This window comes from Montipora capricornis, chromosome 2 (genome assembly GCF_036669925.1).
Source record: "Montipora capricornis isolate CH-2021 chromosome 2, ASM3666992v2, whole genome shotgun sequence".
Taxonomy (NCBI): domain Eukaryota; kingdom Metazoa; phylum Cnidaria; class Anthozoa; order Scleractinia; family Acroporidae; genus Montipora; species Montipora capricornis.
The window spans coordinates 48,353,218-48,365,761 of record NC_090884.1 but is presented as its reverse complement, the minus strand read 5'-3'; the positions used below and the strand labels follow the sequence as shown (position 1 = coordinate 48,365,761).

The 12,544-nt window shown below is 38.2% G+C and overlaps 2 protein-coding genes and 1 long non-coding RNA gene across 3 annotated transcripts in view; all 3 read left to right on the top strand.

The window, feature by feature from the left end:
* The first annotated feature begins 5,751 nt into the window (after positions 1-5,751).
* Positions 5,752-6,872, top strand: LOC138038076 (uncharacterized). Its single transcript, XM_068883895.1, has one exon. The coding sequence runs from the start codon at positions 5,776-5,778 to the stop codon at positions 6,868-6,870; it is 1,095 nt and encodes a 364-aa protein (XP_068739996.1). The 5' UTR covers positions 5,752-5,775; the 3' UTR covers positions 6,871-6,872.
* Positions 6,873-7,014: 142 nt separating this feature from the next.
* LOC138038077 (uncharacterized) lies at positions 7,015-8,079 on the top strand. Its single transcript, XM_068883896.1, has one exon. The coding sequence runs from the start codon at positions 7,015-7,017 to the stop codon at positions 8,077-8,079; it is 1,065 nt and encodes a 354-aa protein (XP_068739997.1).
* Positions 8,080-10,390: 2,311 nt separating this feature from the next.
* The window catches only part of LOC138038075 (uncharacterized), a 10,576-nt gene continuing 8,422 nt past the window's right edge, over positions 10,391-12,544 (top strand). Inside the window, exon 1 of the long non-coding RNA XR_011130182.1 lies at positions 10,391-10,799. This is a non-coding gene — a long non-coding RNA (uncharacterized lncRNA). The remainder of the gene's footprint in view (positions 10,800-12,544) is intronic.

Sequence of the window (12,544 nt, the reverse complement as noted above, 5' to 3'; positions counted from 1 at the left end):
GATTTTAGTCACTTTCTGTGTTGAATGTCTCTTAAAAAGGTTCATCATGAATTAGCTGTCTCGCTTACGCTAATTTTGCGAATTAAATGAAAGGAATGATATTTGACGGTTCATTTTTGGTAAAAAGGAATACTCTTATTTTGTTACTGTTATTAAAACCAAAACATATTTTTCCTCCTTGTAACAGGAGTTTCCAATCGATTTTCAAAATCTGTCGGTCTAATCATTGATTTGTTTGCGGAAGACTCCTTATACTTGTCAGCCCTTGTAACCACATCCAATTTTTCAGACTTGTCAACCTAGTCTCAAATCAAGTTTCACCTGTGATGTTGTGGAATTTTCGCATCAGCAGCGCTTTGTAAAATAATCTGACAAATAACTGAGCGACAAAATGAAGCCTGTTGATAAGCCTTCATCAGGGTTTTTGATTTTTTTCAAAATAGTCACTTGATAAACAGAAAAATGCGTTACGGCTAATTGCGTAACCTAACCCTAACCTTAACCCTAAACTAACCCCAACCAGACAATCCATTCAGTAAGAGTCAAATACAAGATCTTTTGACCCCGTTGGAACAAGTTGTACGTTGGATAAGTCCTGCCTTCTTAAGAGAAAGTTGTATATTTAAAATACCATGGCCACTGTTGGTTAAACGGCAGTTTTCTTCCTCTTTTCAGTAACACAGCACTGGGTAACAGAGATTTTTAGCCCGCGTGCGTTTAAGATCGTGAAACTCGACCGACGCAAATCGGCGAAAAAAAAAAACCTATTTGGAATATATTTTTAAATTAAAAGAGAACCCTTTCGCAACGTTTGCCATTCGGTTATTACATTCAAATCAGAAAAAAAACCAACCATCAAAAGCAGCAGACTCTTTGCAGAAAAGGTTGAATCCATTAAGGTGTGACTTGTTTGCTCTGCTGAACAACAAACACCACATTAAAAAGCACACTTTGTTCAGTGTTGCACATTCCACAAACCGTGATCATGACATGCCAACATCACTTACCTCATCGTCGACATAGAAACCACACCAGCACAGTGAGATATATAACTGATGCTGCAGCAACTAGCGTATTCCGAGGCAAATTTAATGCTCGTTGTAATATTTGTACAATTCAATATCAAGTTACAATTTCCTGATTTCTATCACGGAAATTCCTCGCGTAGATTCAAGACAACCTTAATCATTTGTGTTTTATCCAGACAGTGACAACAATACGTAAGCAGGTCTAAACCAGTACTACAACCACAGAAATTATAAAAAACTGTTACCGAATCAAAACGTGATTTCGGCCATTTCCGAACATTCCTTGTCCATTACTAGCATTTGTCCATCATATAAGTGTCATAGCATGAAACTCACTAGACAACGCGAACTAATAAGCAAAAATACAAACAAACCGAAAGCTCAAAACGCTTTATTTTATTTCCATGTGAAAATCATTTTCCAGTAAAATAAACGAAAAGAATGCCAATTTTGCCTAAATGTATTTTCGATTTCTCTCACAAATTTGCCCCTAATAAAACTGCTCGGTCAATAAGTACGTACTATACTACGCGACTGCAGCCACAGCTTTCCAAAAAATGTACTTTTACGATCCGAAATATGCATGAGAACCGCTAAAAACGCTCTGATTTTAATTTTATGCTCATTCCTCAGTAAGGTAACTTAAAAGAATGCTAATTTGGCCAAATTATATTTTCGATTTCCCCCACAAATTTCCCCGTCATAAAACTGCCCGGTGAATAACATACTATAGTACGCGACTCCAGCTATAGCCATGAAAAAAATGTGCTTTTACGATCTGAAATACGAAAGAGAACCACTAAAAATGCTCTGATTTTAATTTTATACTCATTCCTAAGTAAAGGAACTTAAAAGAATGCCAATTTGGCCAAATTATATTTCCGATTTTCCCCACAAATTTGCCCGTCATAAAACTGCCCGGTGAATAACATACTATAGTACGCGACTCCAGCTATAGCCATGAAAAAAATGTGCTTACGATCTGAAATACGAAAGAGAACCACTAAAAATGCTCTGATTTTAATTTTATACTCATTCCTAAGTAAAGGAACTTAAAAGAATGCCAATTTGGCCAAATTATATTTTCGATTTCCTCCACAAATTTGCCCGTCATAAAACTGCCCGGTGAATAACGTACTATAGTACGCGACTCCAGCTATAGCCATGAAAAAAATGTGCTTTTAAGATCTGAAATACGACAGAGAACCGTTAAAAATGCTCTGATTTTAATTTTATACTCATTCCTAAGTAAAGGAACTGAAAAGAATGCCAATTTGGCCAAATTATATTTTCGATTTCCCCCACAAATTTGCCCGTCATAAAACTGCCCGGTGAATAACGTACTATAGTACGCGACTCCAGCTATAGCCATCCAATAAATGTGCTGTTACGATCTGAAATAGCCAGAGAACCGCTAAAAACACTGTGATTTTAATTATATACTCATTTCTAAGCAAGGGAACTTGAAAGAATGCCAATTTAGCCAAATTATATTTTCGATTTGCCCCACAAATTTGCCCCTCATAAAACTGCCCGGTGAATAACGTACTATAGTACGTGACTCCAGCTATAGCCATGAAAAAAATTGCTTTTACGATCTGAAATACGACAGAGAACCACTAAAAATGCTCTGATTTTAATTTTATACTCATTCCTAAGAAAGGGAACTTAAAAGAATGCTAATTTGGCCAAATTATATTTTCGATTCCTCCCACAAATTTGCCCGTCATAAATCTGCCCGGTGAATAACGTACTATAGTACGCGACTCCAGCTATAGCCATCCAATAAATGTGCTTTTACGATCCGAAATACGACAGAGAACCGCCAAAAACGCTCTGATTTTAATTTAATGCTCATTCCTAAGTATAGGAACTTAAAAGAACGCCAATTTGGCCAAATTATATTTTCGATTTCCCCCACAAATTTGCCCGTCATAAAACTGCCCGGTGAATAACGTACTATAGTACGTGACTCCAGCTATAGCCATGAAAAAAATGTGCTTTTACGATCTGAAATACGACAGAGAACCGCTAAAAACGCTCTGTTTTTAATTTTATACTCATTCCTAAGTAAAGGAACTTAAAAGAATGCCAATTTAACCAAATTATATTTTCGATTTCCCCCACAAATTTTCCCGTCATAAAACTGCCCGGTGAATAACGTACTATAGTACGCGACTCCAGCTATAGCCATCCTATAAATGTGCTTTTACCATCTGAAATACGACAGAGAACCTCTTAAAACACTCTGATTTTAATTTTATACACATTTGTAAGTAAGGGAACTTAAAAGAATGCCAATTTGGCCTAATTATATTTTCGATTTCACCCACAAATTTGCCCGTCATAAAACTGCCCGGTGAATAACGTACTATAGTACGTGACTCCAGCTATAGCCAAACAATAAATGTGCTTTTACGATCTGAAATACGACAGAGAACCGCTAAAAATGCTCTGATTTTAATTTTATACTCATTCCTAAGTAAAGGAACTTAAAAGAATGCCAATTTAACCAAATTATATTTTCGATTTCCCCCACAAATTTGCCCGTCATAAAACTGCCCGGTGAATAACGTACTATAGTACGTGACTCCAGCTATAGCCAAACAATAAATGTGCTTTTACCATCTGAAATACGACAGAGAACCGCTAAAAACTCTCTGTTTTTAATTTTATACACATTCGTAAGTAAAGGAACTTAAAAGAATGCCAATTTAGCCAAATTATATTTTCGATTTCCCCCACAAATTTGCCCGTCATAAAACTGCCCGGTGAATAACGTACTATAGTACGCGACTCCAGCTATAGCCATCCTATAAATGTGCTTTTACCATCTGAAATACGACAGAGAACCTCTAAAAACACTCTGATTTTAATTTTATAGACATTTGTAAGTATAGGAACTTAAAAGAATGCCAATTTAGCCAAATTATATTTTCGATTTCCCCCACAAATTTGCCCGTCATAAAACTGCCCGGTGAATAAGGTACTATAGTACGTGACTCCAGCTATAGCCATGAAAAAAATGTGCTTTTACGATCTGAAATACGACAGAGAACCGCTAAAAATGCTCTGATTTTAATTTTATACTCATTCCTAAGTAAAGGAACTTAAAAGAATGCCAATTTGGCCAAATTATAATTTCGATTTCCCCCACAAATTTGCCCGTCATAAATCTGCCCGGTGAATAACGTACTATAGTACGCGACTCCAGCTATAGCCATCCAATAAATGTGCTTTTACGATCCGAAATACGACAGAGAACCGCCAAAAACGCTCTGATTTTAATTTAATGCTCATTCCTAAGTATAGGAACTTAAAAGAACGCCAATTTGGCCAAACTATATTTTCGATTTCCCCCACAAATTTGCCCGTCATAAAACTGCCCGGTGAATAACGTACTATAGTACGCGACTCCAGCTATAGCCAAACAATAAATGTGCTTTTACCATCTGAAATACGACAGAGAACCGCTAAAAACGCTCTGTTTTTAATTTTATACACATTCGTAAGTAAGGGAACTTAAAAGAATGTCAATTTGGCCAAATTATATTTTCGATTTCCCCCACAAATTTGCCCGTCATAAAACTGCCCGGTGAATAACGTACCATAGTACGTGACTCCAGCTATAGCCAAACAATAAATGTGCTTTTACGATCTGAAATACAACAGAGAACCGCTAAAAACGCTCTGATTTTAATTTTATACTCATTCCTAAGCAAGGGAACTTAAAAAATGCCAATTTGGCCAAATTCTCTTTTCGATTTTCCCCCACAAATTTGCCTGTCATAAAACTGCCCGGTGAATAACATACTATAGTACGCGACTCCAGCTATAGCCATCCAATAAATGTGCTTTTACGATCCGAAATACGCCAGGGAACCGCTGAAAATGCTCTGATTTTACTTTTATACTCATTCGTAAGTAAGGGAACTTAAAAGAATGTCAATTTGGCGAAATTATATTTTCGATTTCCCCCACAAATTTGCCCGTCATAAAACTGCCCGGTGAATAACGTACTATAGTACGTGACTCCAGCTATAGCCATCCAATAAATGTGCTTTTACGAACCGAAATACGCCAGAGAAACGCTGAAAGCGCTCTGATTTTAATTTTATACTCATTCCTAAGTAAGGGAACTTAAACGAATGCCAATTTGGCCAAATTATATTTTCGATTCCTCCCACAAATTTGCCCGTCATAAAACTGCCCGGTGAATAACATACTATAGTACGTGACTCCAGCTATAGCCATCCAATAAATGTGCTTTTACGAACCGAAATACGCCAGAGAAACGCTGAAGACGCTTTGATTTTAATTTTATACTCATTCGTAAGTAAGGGAACTTCAACGAATGCCAATTTGGCGAAATTATATTTTCGATTCCTCCCAGAAATTTTGATAGCTAACGTAGTAAATGTATTTCACCTCAAATGTTGTGGAAAATGATACTGTTCGTCGGGGATTAATTTCCCATTGAAATGTGTGCATATTCTACATAGACTGTCTATATTTACCTATGTTATCCTGTAATACACTGTGTTTGAATTAGAATACAAATGTCATTCATTCTTTACTCTCCGATTTTCTCTTCGCTCGATAGGCCGCCATTATTATCATATTTCCTGTACTATAGTACGTACTATAGCGGGTGATGCCCGCGTAATTTGGTGCACTTTCAGCGGGTATCACCCATAGGGGTTGTGCGAATCGGGTGACGAGATTGATGAAAAGACTCTAAGGTGCTATGGCTCTCAAATCGGTTTTCGCTTACCTACTTTTCCTATGGTTCGCTAACTGTGAAGCTAAAAGCCACAATGAGTTATCATGCAAGCTCTTTGCAGTTGGAACAGAATTAGTCGATGAATTTCGACGCAAGGCTTTAGAGAAGGGTGTGAGAGTGATTAATTTTTACTTGGTAATTGGTAATGGGAGCTACGATCCACTGGATCTGGCAGACGAGTTTCTTCCAAACAGATGGGTTTGGGCTGCTACAGTCCATGAACCTATGCTAACTTTGCCAGATGACTACGATATCTTATCTTGGGGTCTTCTGAACAATCAAGTGAGAAGCATGGACGTACCACTAGCGGATCATCCGAGTGGGTGCCTCGCCAACCCGAACTCGACAACACAAAACTTGGCCATTGGAAGGATGTTGTTCGATAATGTAACAAAAGTGAACCCTGATGAATTATCATACGGCAAGACACCAGTGGTTTGTGTTAAAGTCTTAGAGAGTGAACATACCGATGGCATATTTGGTGGTACAGAAACAGTAAGAATACCAATTGGCTATCAATGCTGTGGTATGCAGGAGGAGCCGTACAACCTTAAAAGTCTGTGCGATCAAAGAATTATGAACCTCAGCTCCGCGGTACTTGATTATGTCCTTCAACTCTTGTCATTTTTTGTGTCGTTGTTCTTCCTAGCAATTCCTCTAGCGCTGCCAGATTGGGTTTTCAGTCTTCAAGACGAGTGTAAAAAGGAAACTATACGCTCAGGAGGACACAGCCATATTGAAACGCTAGCGGCATTTCAGAGAGACTGCTCTGACAACCAGAGCGAACATTCGAACGAAATTGGTTTGTCAATCAATTCCAACGATGTCCAAGGTTCATGCCAACAGGTAGAAATTCAAACAAACGCGTTAGATCATACAGAAGATAGATACCAGGAAACAGATGAAGGCAGTGAAATCATTCCTGCAGATGATTCAAGTCCAATAACATTGTCAACTCTTTTGCGTCGATGGATGCAAGCAGTAGGCTTATCATTTAACATCAAATTAGCCATCATGTTTCTTTGTGTTTATCCTTGTAGCCTCTACATTCAAATATGACTTTATAATTCCCTAAAAAAGACGTATATTAATGAAAGTGTTAAGAAAAGCGTACCAGTCCTGTTGGTTTTTAATGGCAAGTTTGTATTTGCCACGGCAAATGACGTTCCTACGTTATTGAGTATAAATGTACACTTAATTTTCATGTTACTCTTATACTTATTAACGACCATCCTAGCAGTATTGTTTCTAAAACCAGGAGATTTAATTTTGCAAGAGGGGCTAAATTGCTACTTTTGCAAGTGTTTGAGCAAAGGACATAATCCGTGCTCGGATCGGCGCTCTCTGGGAGATGCAATGCTTCATCATTTGAAAATGCTAAGTAATTGTCTTTGGGAGTTTACCTTCAAGTTTGGAAACACAGTAATGCTTTTTGATTTTTCGTGTCCATGTAGAGAGTATCATCAACAAAACTCACGAAGGAGGCTTGCCACTCGCGTTTTGTTGCGTTTACTTTCTGTCCCTCTTTTCTTAGTTCTTCGGATTTTATGCGTGACAATTTGTTTGCCTATTTTAATCATTGTGCTTTGTTCAACATTAATTGTTTTTTCGCCGACTGTGACCTTTGGTGTGTTTGTCTATAAGAAAAGTAAGCTAACCCTAAAATCAAGAAAATGGTTCCTACTGAATCATTTGTTTTCCCTCTATATCGTCCTCTTTTCAACAGCGTCTAACTTTTTCGTATTTTCGTATTCCTGCAACTTCATTATGAGTACTTTGGGATTCTTCATTATGGGATTAGTTCTCAACGTAGAGATTGTGACACCTTATGTGGCTTTTTTCATTGTAGTAACATCAAATCTGTATCTCTGCTATTCTAATATGCAGAAAAGATACAAGGAAGTGAAGATGATGATTTTAAAATGGCAAAAGGAATTGGAGATAAACACATGCGATCCCAACAATACAATCCGAACAAAGTTATTTTGGTTTGTTTGTGAAAGAGTTTTGCCCCTTAAATGTGAAATGTGTCGAATGTTTGGAAATATGACTTTGATTTTAGCGTTTTTGTTTCTGGTAGTTTATTCTATTGCCTTCTTTGGAAGCGAGTATAATGATGTATCGGCTATTGTAGCGACCATCTATGTGTTTTTTGGTGGAGTGATTCCAGCATTGATTTTAAGAGGTGGGCAAAGATCTAGTAATATGGTGGGCTGGAAAAAGGTAAAAATGGATCGAGAAATTGAAGCAGCGCTCTTAGAACAGTAGAAAAGGGGAGACCGTAAAATGGAGCCACTACTTTTGTGTGGTTTTTTTTGTCGTTGTAATCAATGTGTAACATAAAAATGATTTTTGTTACAAAAAGCACTTTAAAACTCTGTATAACTATCACCATGCTAGTTTCATCTAGTGAATACTTTTATGCATTTTACGTCTTTTCTCAAAAAACGTGCATACCACGTTATATAAAACCAGTTAAGTTTTTTCCTTTTCATCGCAGTCACAAATGTGCATACGCCATGCAGGGACAGTAGATTAACCGCTTGATAAGAATCCCGTGTGATACAACCCGAGCCATCACGCCCCGAACTCGGGCCTTCGGACCCCAGGAGCGAGTAAGTTCCCACTGAGCCATCGAAGCAACTGATGGCTTGCTTTATATTTAAGACGCTCGTCTGATTTCGAAACATTTGAAGCAATACTTTGCTTTTTTATTTTTAACTGCGGATGAGACATTGCGATGAAACACAGATGTAGACAGAATTTGTGGGAGTGATCTCACAGTTCGCATCACCTCCTTAAAAAAAATGGAACTGTGATGAAGTTGATCAGGTACAAATGTGCAAAGGAAAGAAATATTGTATGTATAAAGTTTAATAAAATAGAGTTAAATCAAAAGTCTACTTCTGTATCTATTATTTTTCGATGGTCAGTACAACACTGGAAAATTTGGACCATTTACAGACTTCGTAAAATGTCTGTAAATAATAAATTTACAGAGTTTTGTTGAGTAAAGCTCTATAAAATGTCTGTAAAATGTTTATAAATTATTGGAGCTACAACAAGAGGAAATACTTGAAATTTACAGACTTTATAAAATCTTGCAAAAATGTCTATAAATCGAAAATTTACAAAGATTTTACGCCGTTTGGTCATGTCTCATAAAATGTTTGTAAATTGCGCTCTATCATCATGCGTGTCCTGTCTGAGTTACCAAATGGTTTTGGATCTGTATGCCCTGTTCACGATGATTTTGAGTGTCGAATATTTATTACCTACTTAAATTATGTGGGAAACTGTTGAATTAGCCCTGCATGTTGCACTGATCATGAGTTCGGTTTATCAAAAGTTCGCCGGTTGCAACCTATAAAATGCCTATCGGTTTGTGTTTTAATAGTTCGACTTGGATCAAGTCTTAGGCCCTGTTGATATAGAGAAAAGTTGTCTTCGGAAGATGGTCACCCTCCCAGCCGGGTCTTTAGCTAGCGTTTATGTGAGAAAAGAACAAACCTTTTTCCCTGACGGTCAAGAGCTGCCCGGCTCAGTTTCGATCATCAGGAGACTGGGAAGATAGTACTCGTGCATTCTCTCATCATCTTGCCTCGACCAAGTTGACTCCACTGAGCGAGCCAAAGTGTTTACATGGAATAAAGTTGGCCTGGCCAGGAGGGCCACCCTACCGTTGACAAAGGGTGACCCGGCTAGGTGGGTTTCCCTTCTAGCCGAGCCAATTTTTTTTCCTCATGTAAACAGTTTACTTAAACCGCATTTTATAGGGAAATGTAGGAAAAGTTGGCTGGTCCAGGGTAACTCCGGTAAGCGAGTGAACCTTCTTCCCGGAACAATTTTTCTCCATATAAACGGGTACTTAGCGCCTCACAAGATTAGACCGTTTTAATTGTTTACAACAAGTGCAAAGGCCATAAAATCTATGTAAATTGACACAACCCGGCTATAAAATAGTTTTTTTGTGTAAATTTCATGTAAATTGCTGGGATGAATCATGCAAATACATGTAACATGTAAATCAAGGCCTTTGTGATATAGGAGTCCCAGCACAGAATGAGGTTGAGAAAGTAATGTAGGCTAGTAAGCAGACTTTACCATGCTCCTTGGAAAAAGAAAAAAAAAGTAGCATTGGGGGTTAGCTACCCAAGTGAATCGGGCGGGTTTCAGTCAATTAACGTGGGTGCTTTCATGGCCCGTAGCTGCAGGTGAGAATTACTTCTTATGAAGTAATGATCGAAAATCCGGCAGCCATATTTGTTATTCTAAATGATTAGTATCCAGTCTCTTGAGAAAAACAGAAAAGGAAATCTCAAAAGGAATACACTTTCCCCCGTTCCATATTTTGATTGAGGAAATTTGCTCTGCACCTTTAAAGCAGAAAATTCTCCCCGGTTTTTCCACCCAAAATGAAAGCGCCCCAACGGGTTGTGATTGGATGTTGGCACAAAGAGAAGGATTGTGGACATTTCACAATAATTACATGAATCAACAACTTTGTCCGCCATTATGATTTGCCCCGCCGCAAAGACTCTGGGAACGAGATCGGTTTGAATTATCGGTTTGTGTTTCGCGCGGGCGATCAATGCATGTGCTCTTCCTCATCTTTTTCCCTTGTGGGACGACCAAAATTGGATCTTTGCGATTCCTTAACATTTTTTTCGGGTGAAATGGCACGCATTCCACCAAATAAACCCAGTAAACATCGACGGAATCCGGAAGAAAGGGCAACGACAATTCAGGTCTGATAATCAGCATTCGCCACAAAGATACACGCCAGTGACATGATTCAACCTCAGACAGTCTCCGAAAGGGTTAATCGGTGAAGACTTCATGGCAAAAATAGAGACCTTCTTCAAAACGTAAAGGGAGTTCTACGAACGTTTGGAACAAAGGGTGGCCTGGCCGAACAGCTAAAATTAGCGAATGGGCGGGAAGATACAAAAGATGCTAAAAGTAAAAGACTGCCGGAGGAGTTTTCGGTAAGTCGTCATCTTACTTACAAACCTGATTTAAGTTTAAATGGCTTAAAAGTTTAAAGTTTTGTTCCCTTGTTCCCCGCCCAATTTATTTTCAAACTTGTACCCAGCTTTTTGCTCCCTAAAATTGTTTATGTTGCCTTGTTCCTAAGACATTTTGTCATTTTTCCTCAGTTCCCCAGTTCAAAATAGCCATCTTCCCTCGTTTCCCAAAACGCCAAGGAGGGCCTCAGCACAGTCATTACTTTTGCGGACCTACTCCCTTAGTAATTTCACTTTATATTGTATTAAGGCCATTAAGGCAATAATAATAATAACATGAACTTGTAAGTTTTCCGCTATCATGATGAACAGTTCTTCGAAAGGGGTAAAGGACATTTCTTTTTAAAAAACTGTTTGGATTATGCGTAACTTAAGTCGCCGCCAGTGCAAATGGTCCGACAGAAAATATGTATATTTAGAATAAAAAGCGCTTCAAATTTTGCGTCCGGTCCAAATATAAATGTTTATGGGATAGTTGTTGAAAAGCTCTAACTTTGAACTAAACCTTACTACAACATGTAATGACTTAAAGATTACACCAGCGAAGAACCCTAACTGTATTCCCGAAGTTTCTTAAGCAACTCCTGACCACTCCTTGTCGCGCGTTAATTACGATCATTTCTGATTCAAAATATTAAGTGGCAGGTAATTCAGCAGTTGAGCTTGAAATTCAGAAATATTCATTCCTCTGAATTGTTATGATTAACTTAAATTAATGCTTCAACGATCACACGATAGACGAGTTCAATTAACACTCTTCCAATTTGGCGAGTTAAAACGTAGATAAAATAAGCTGCATGCTTCCGTCACGCAAGCGAGAGCGATAGCTCATGAACTACGCTGTTCGATTCAAACTGCTTGACAAGTTTGTAACAAATGGAGAGCCACTTTGCTCGAACGGCTGACAATTTTTTGTAAAATTAATCGTTTTCTTTCATCTTTCGGGCGATAAGATCGAAATGACTTTCGCGTATCTTTCAAGGCCGGCCGCTAGACGAGCGGCGTCACCTTTAAGGACGTTCGCGCCAAAATCTTCCTACGGTGAGATTTTCTTCATTTCTCGCCTAAAGTTAGGTCATAAAGTACTTACTCCAAAAATGAAAAAAAAAATGGGGGTCACCGACTTTGTTTCGGAGAAAATGGCAGTGGAAAAATGCCTTAATTTCGAGAAATCGGTCATAATAGCGAGATGTAGGCTCATCTGCTCATCCATCGAAAATCATAGAAATAAACTGTTGGAGTAAAAGTTTCCATGCATAGGTTTTTAGGAGTGAGATTTTTAGATAATTGTATGCCGCTAGGGATGTGGTAAACAATAAAGTTCATCCTCGACGAGTGTTTTCGTAAGCTCTATCCGTTGCAACCACTACCGGAATTCGATGGCACAAGGAAAGAAAATGTTAAAAAAAGATAACTTCTTATGGTTAGAATTTTTTTTATTTCATCATATTTTGTAGATAGTAAGTAAAGTAAGTGATTCATGATTTAAAAAATAGGGGTCACCGATGATCTGGGGCCCGTTTCTCGAAAGTCCCGAAACTTTACGGGTATCACAATTCCCTTCGCATCTCAAGAACGGAGAGGATTTAAGTCGTCAAATCTTACGGACATGTTTCTTTTAGTTAGCCTGAAAACATATTCAAAGGTCAGCTTTTCAAAACAAGCGGTTGGCAGTTTTACAAATGGCTTTTTGGCCCCGAAACGTT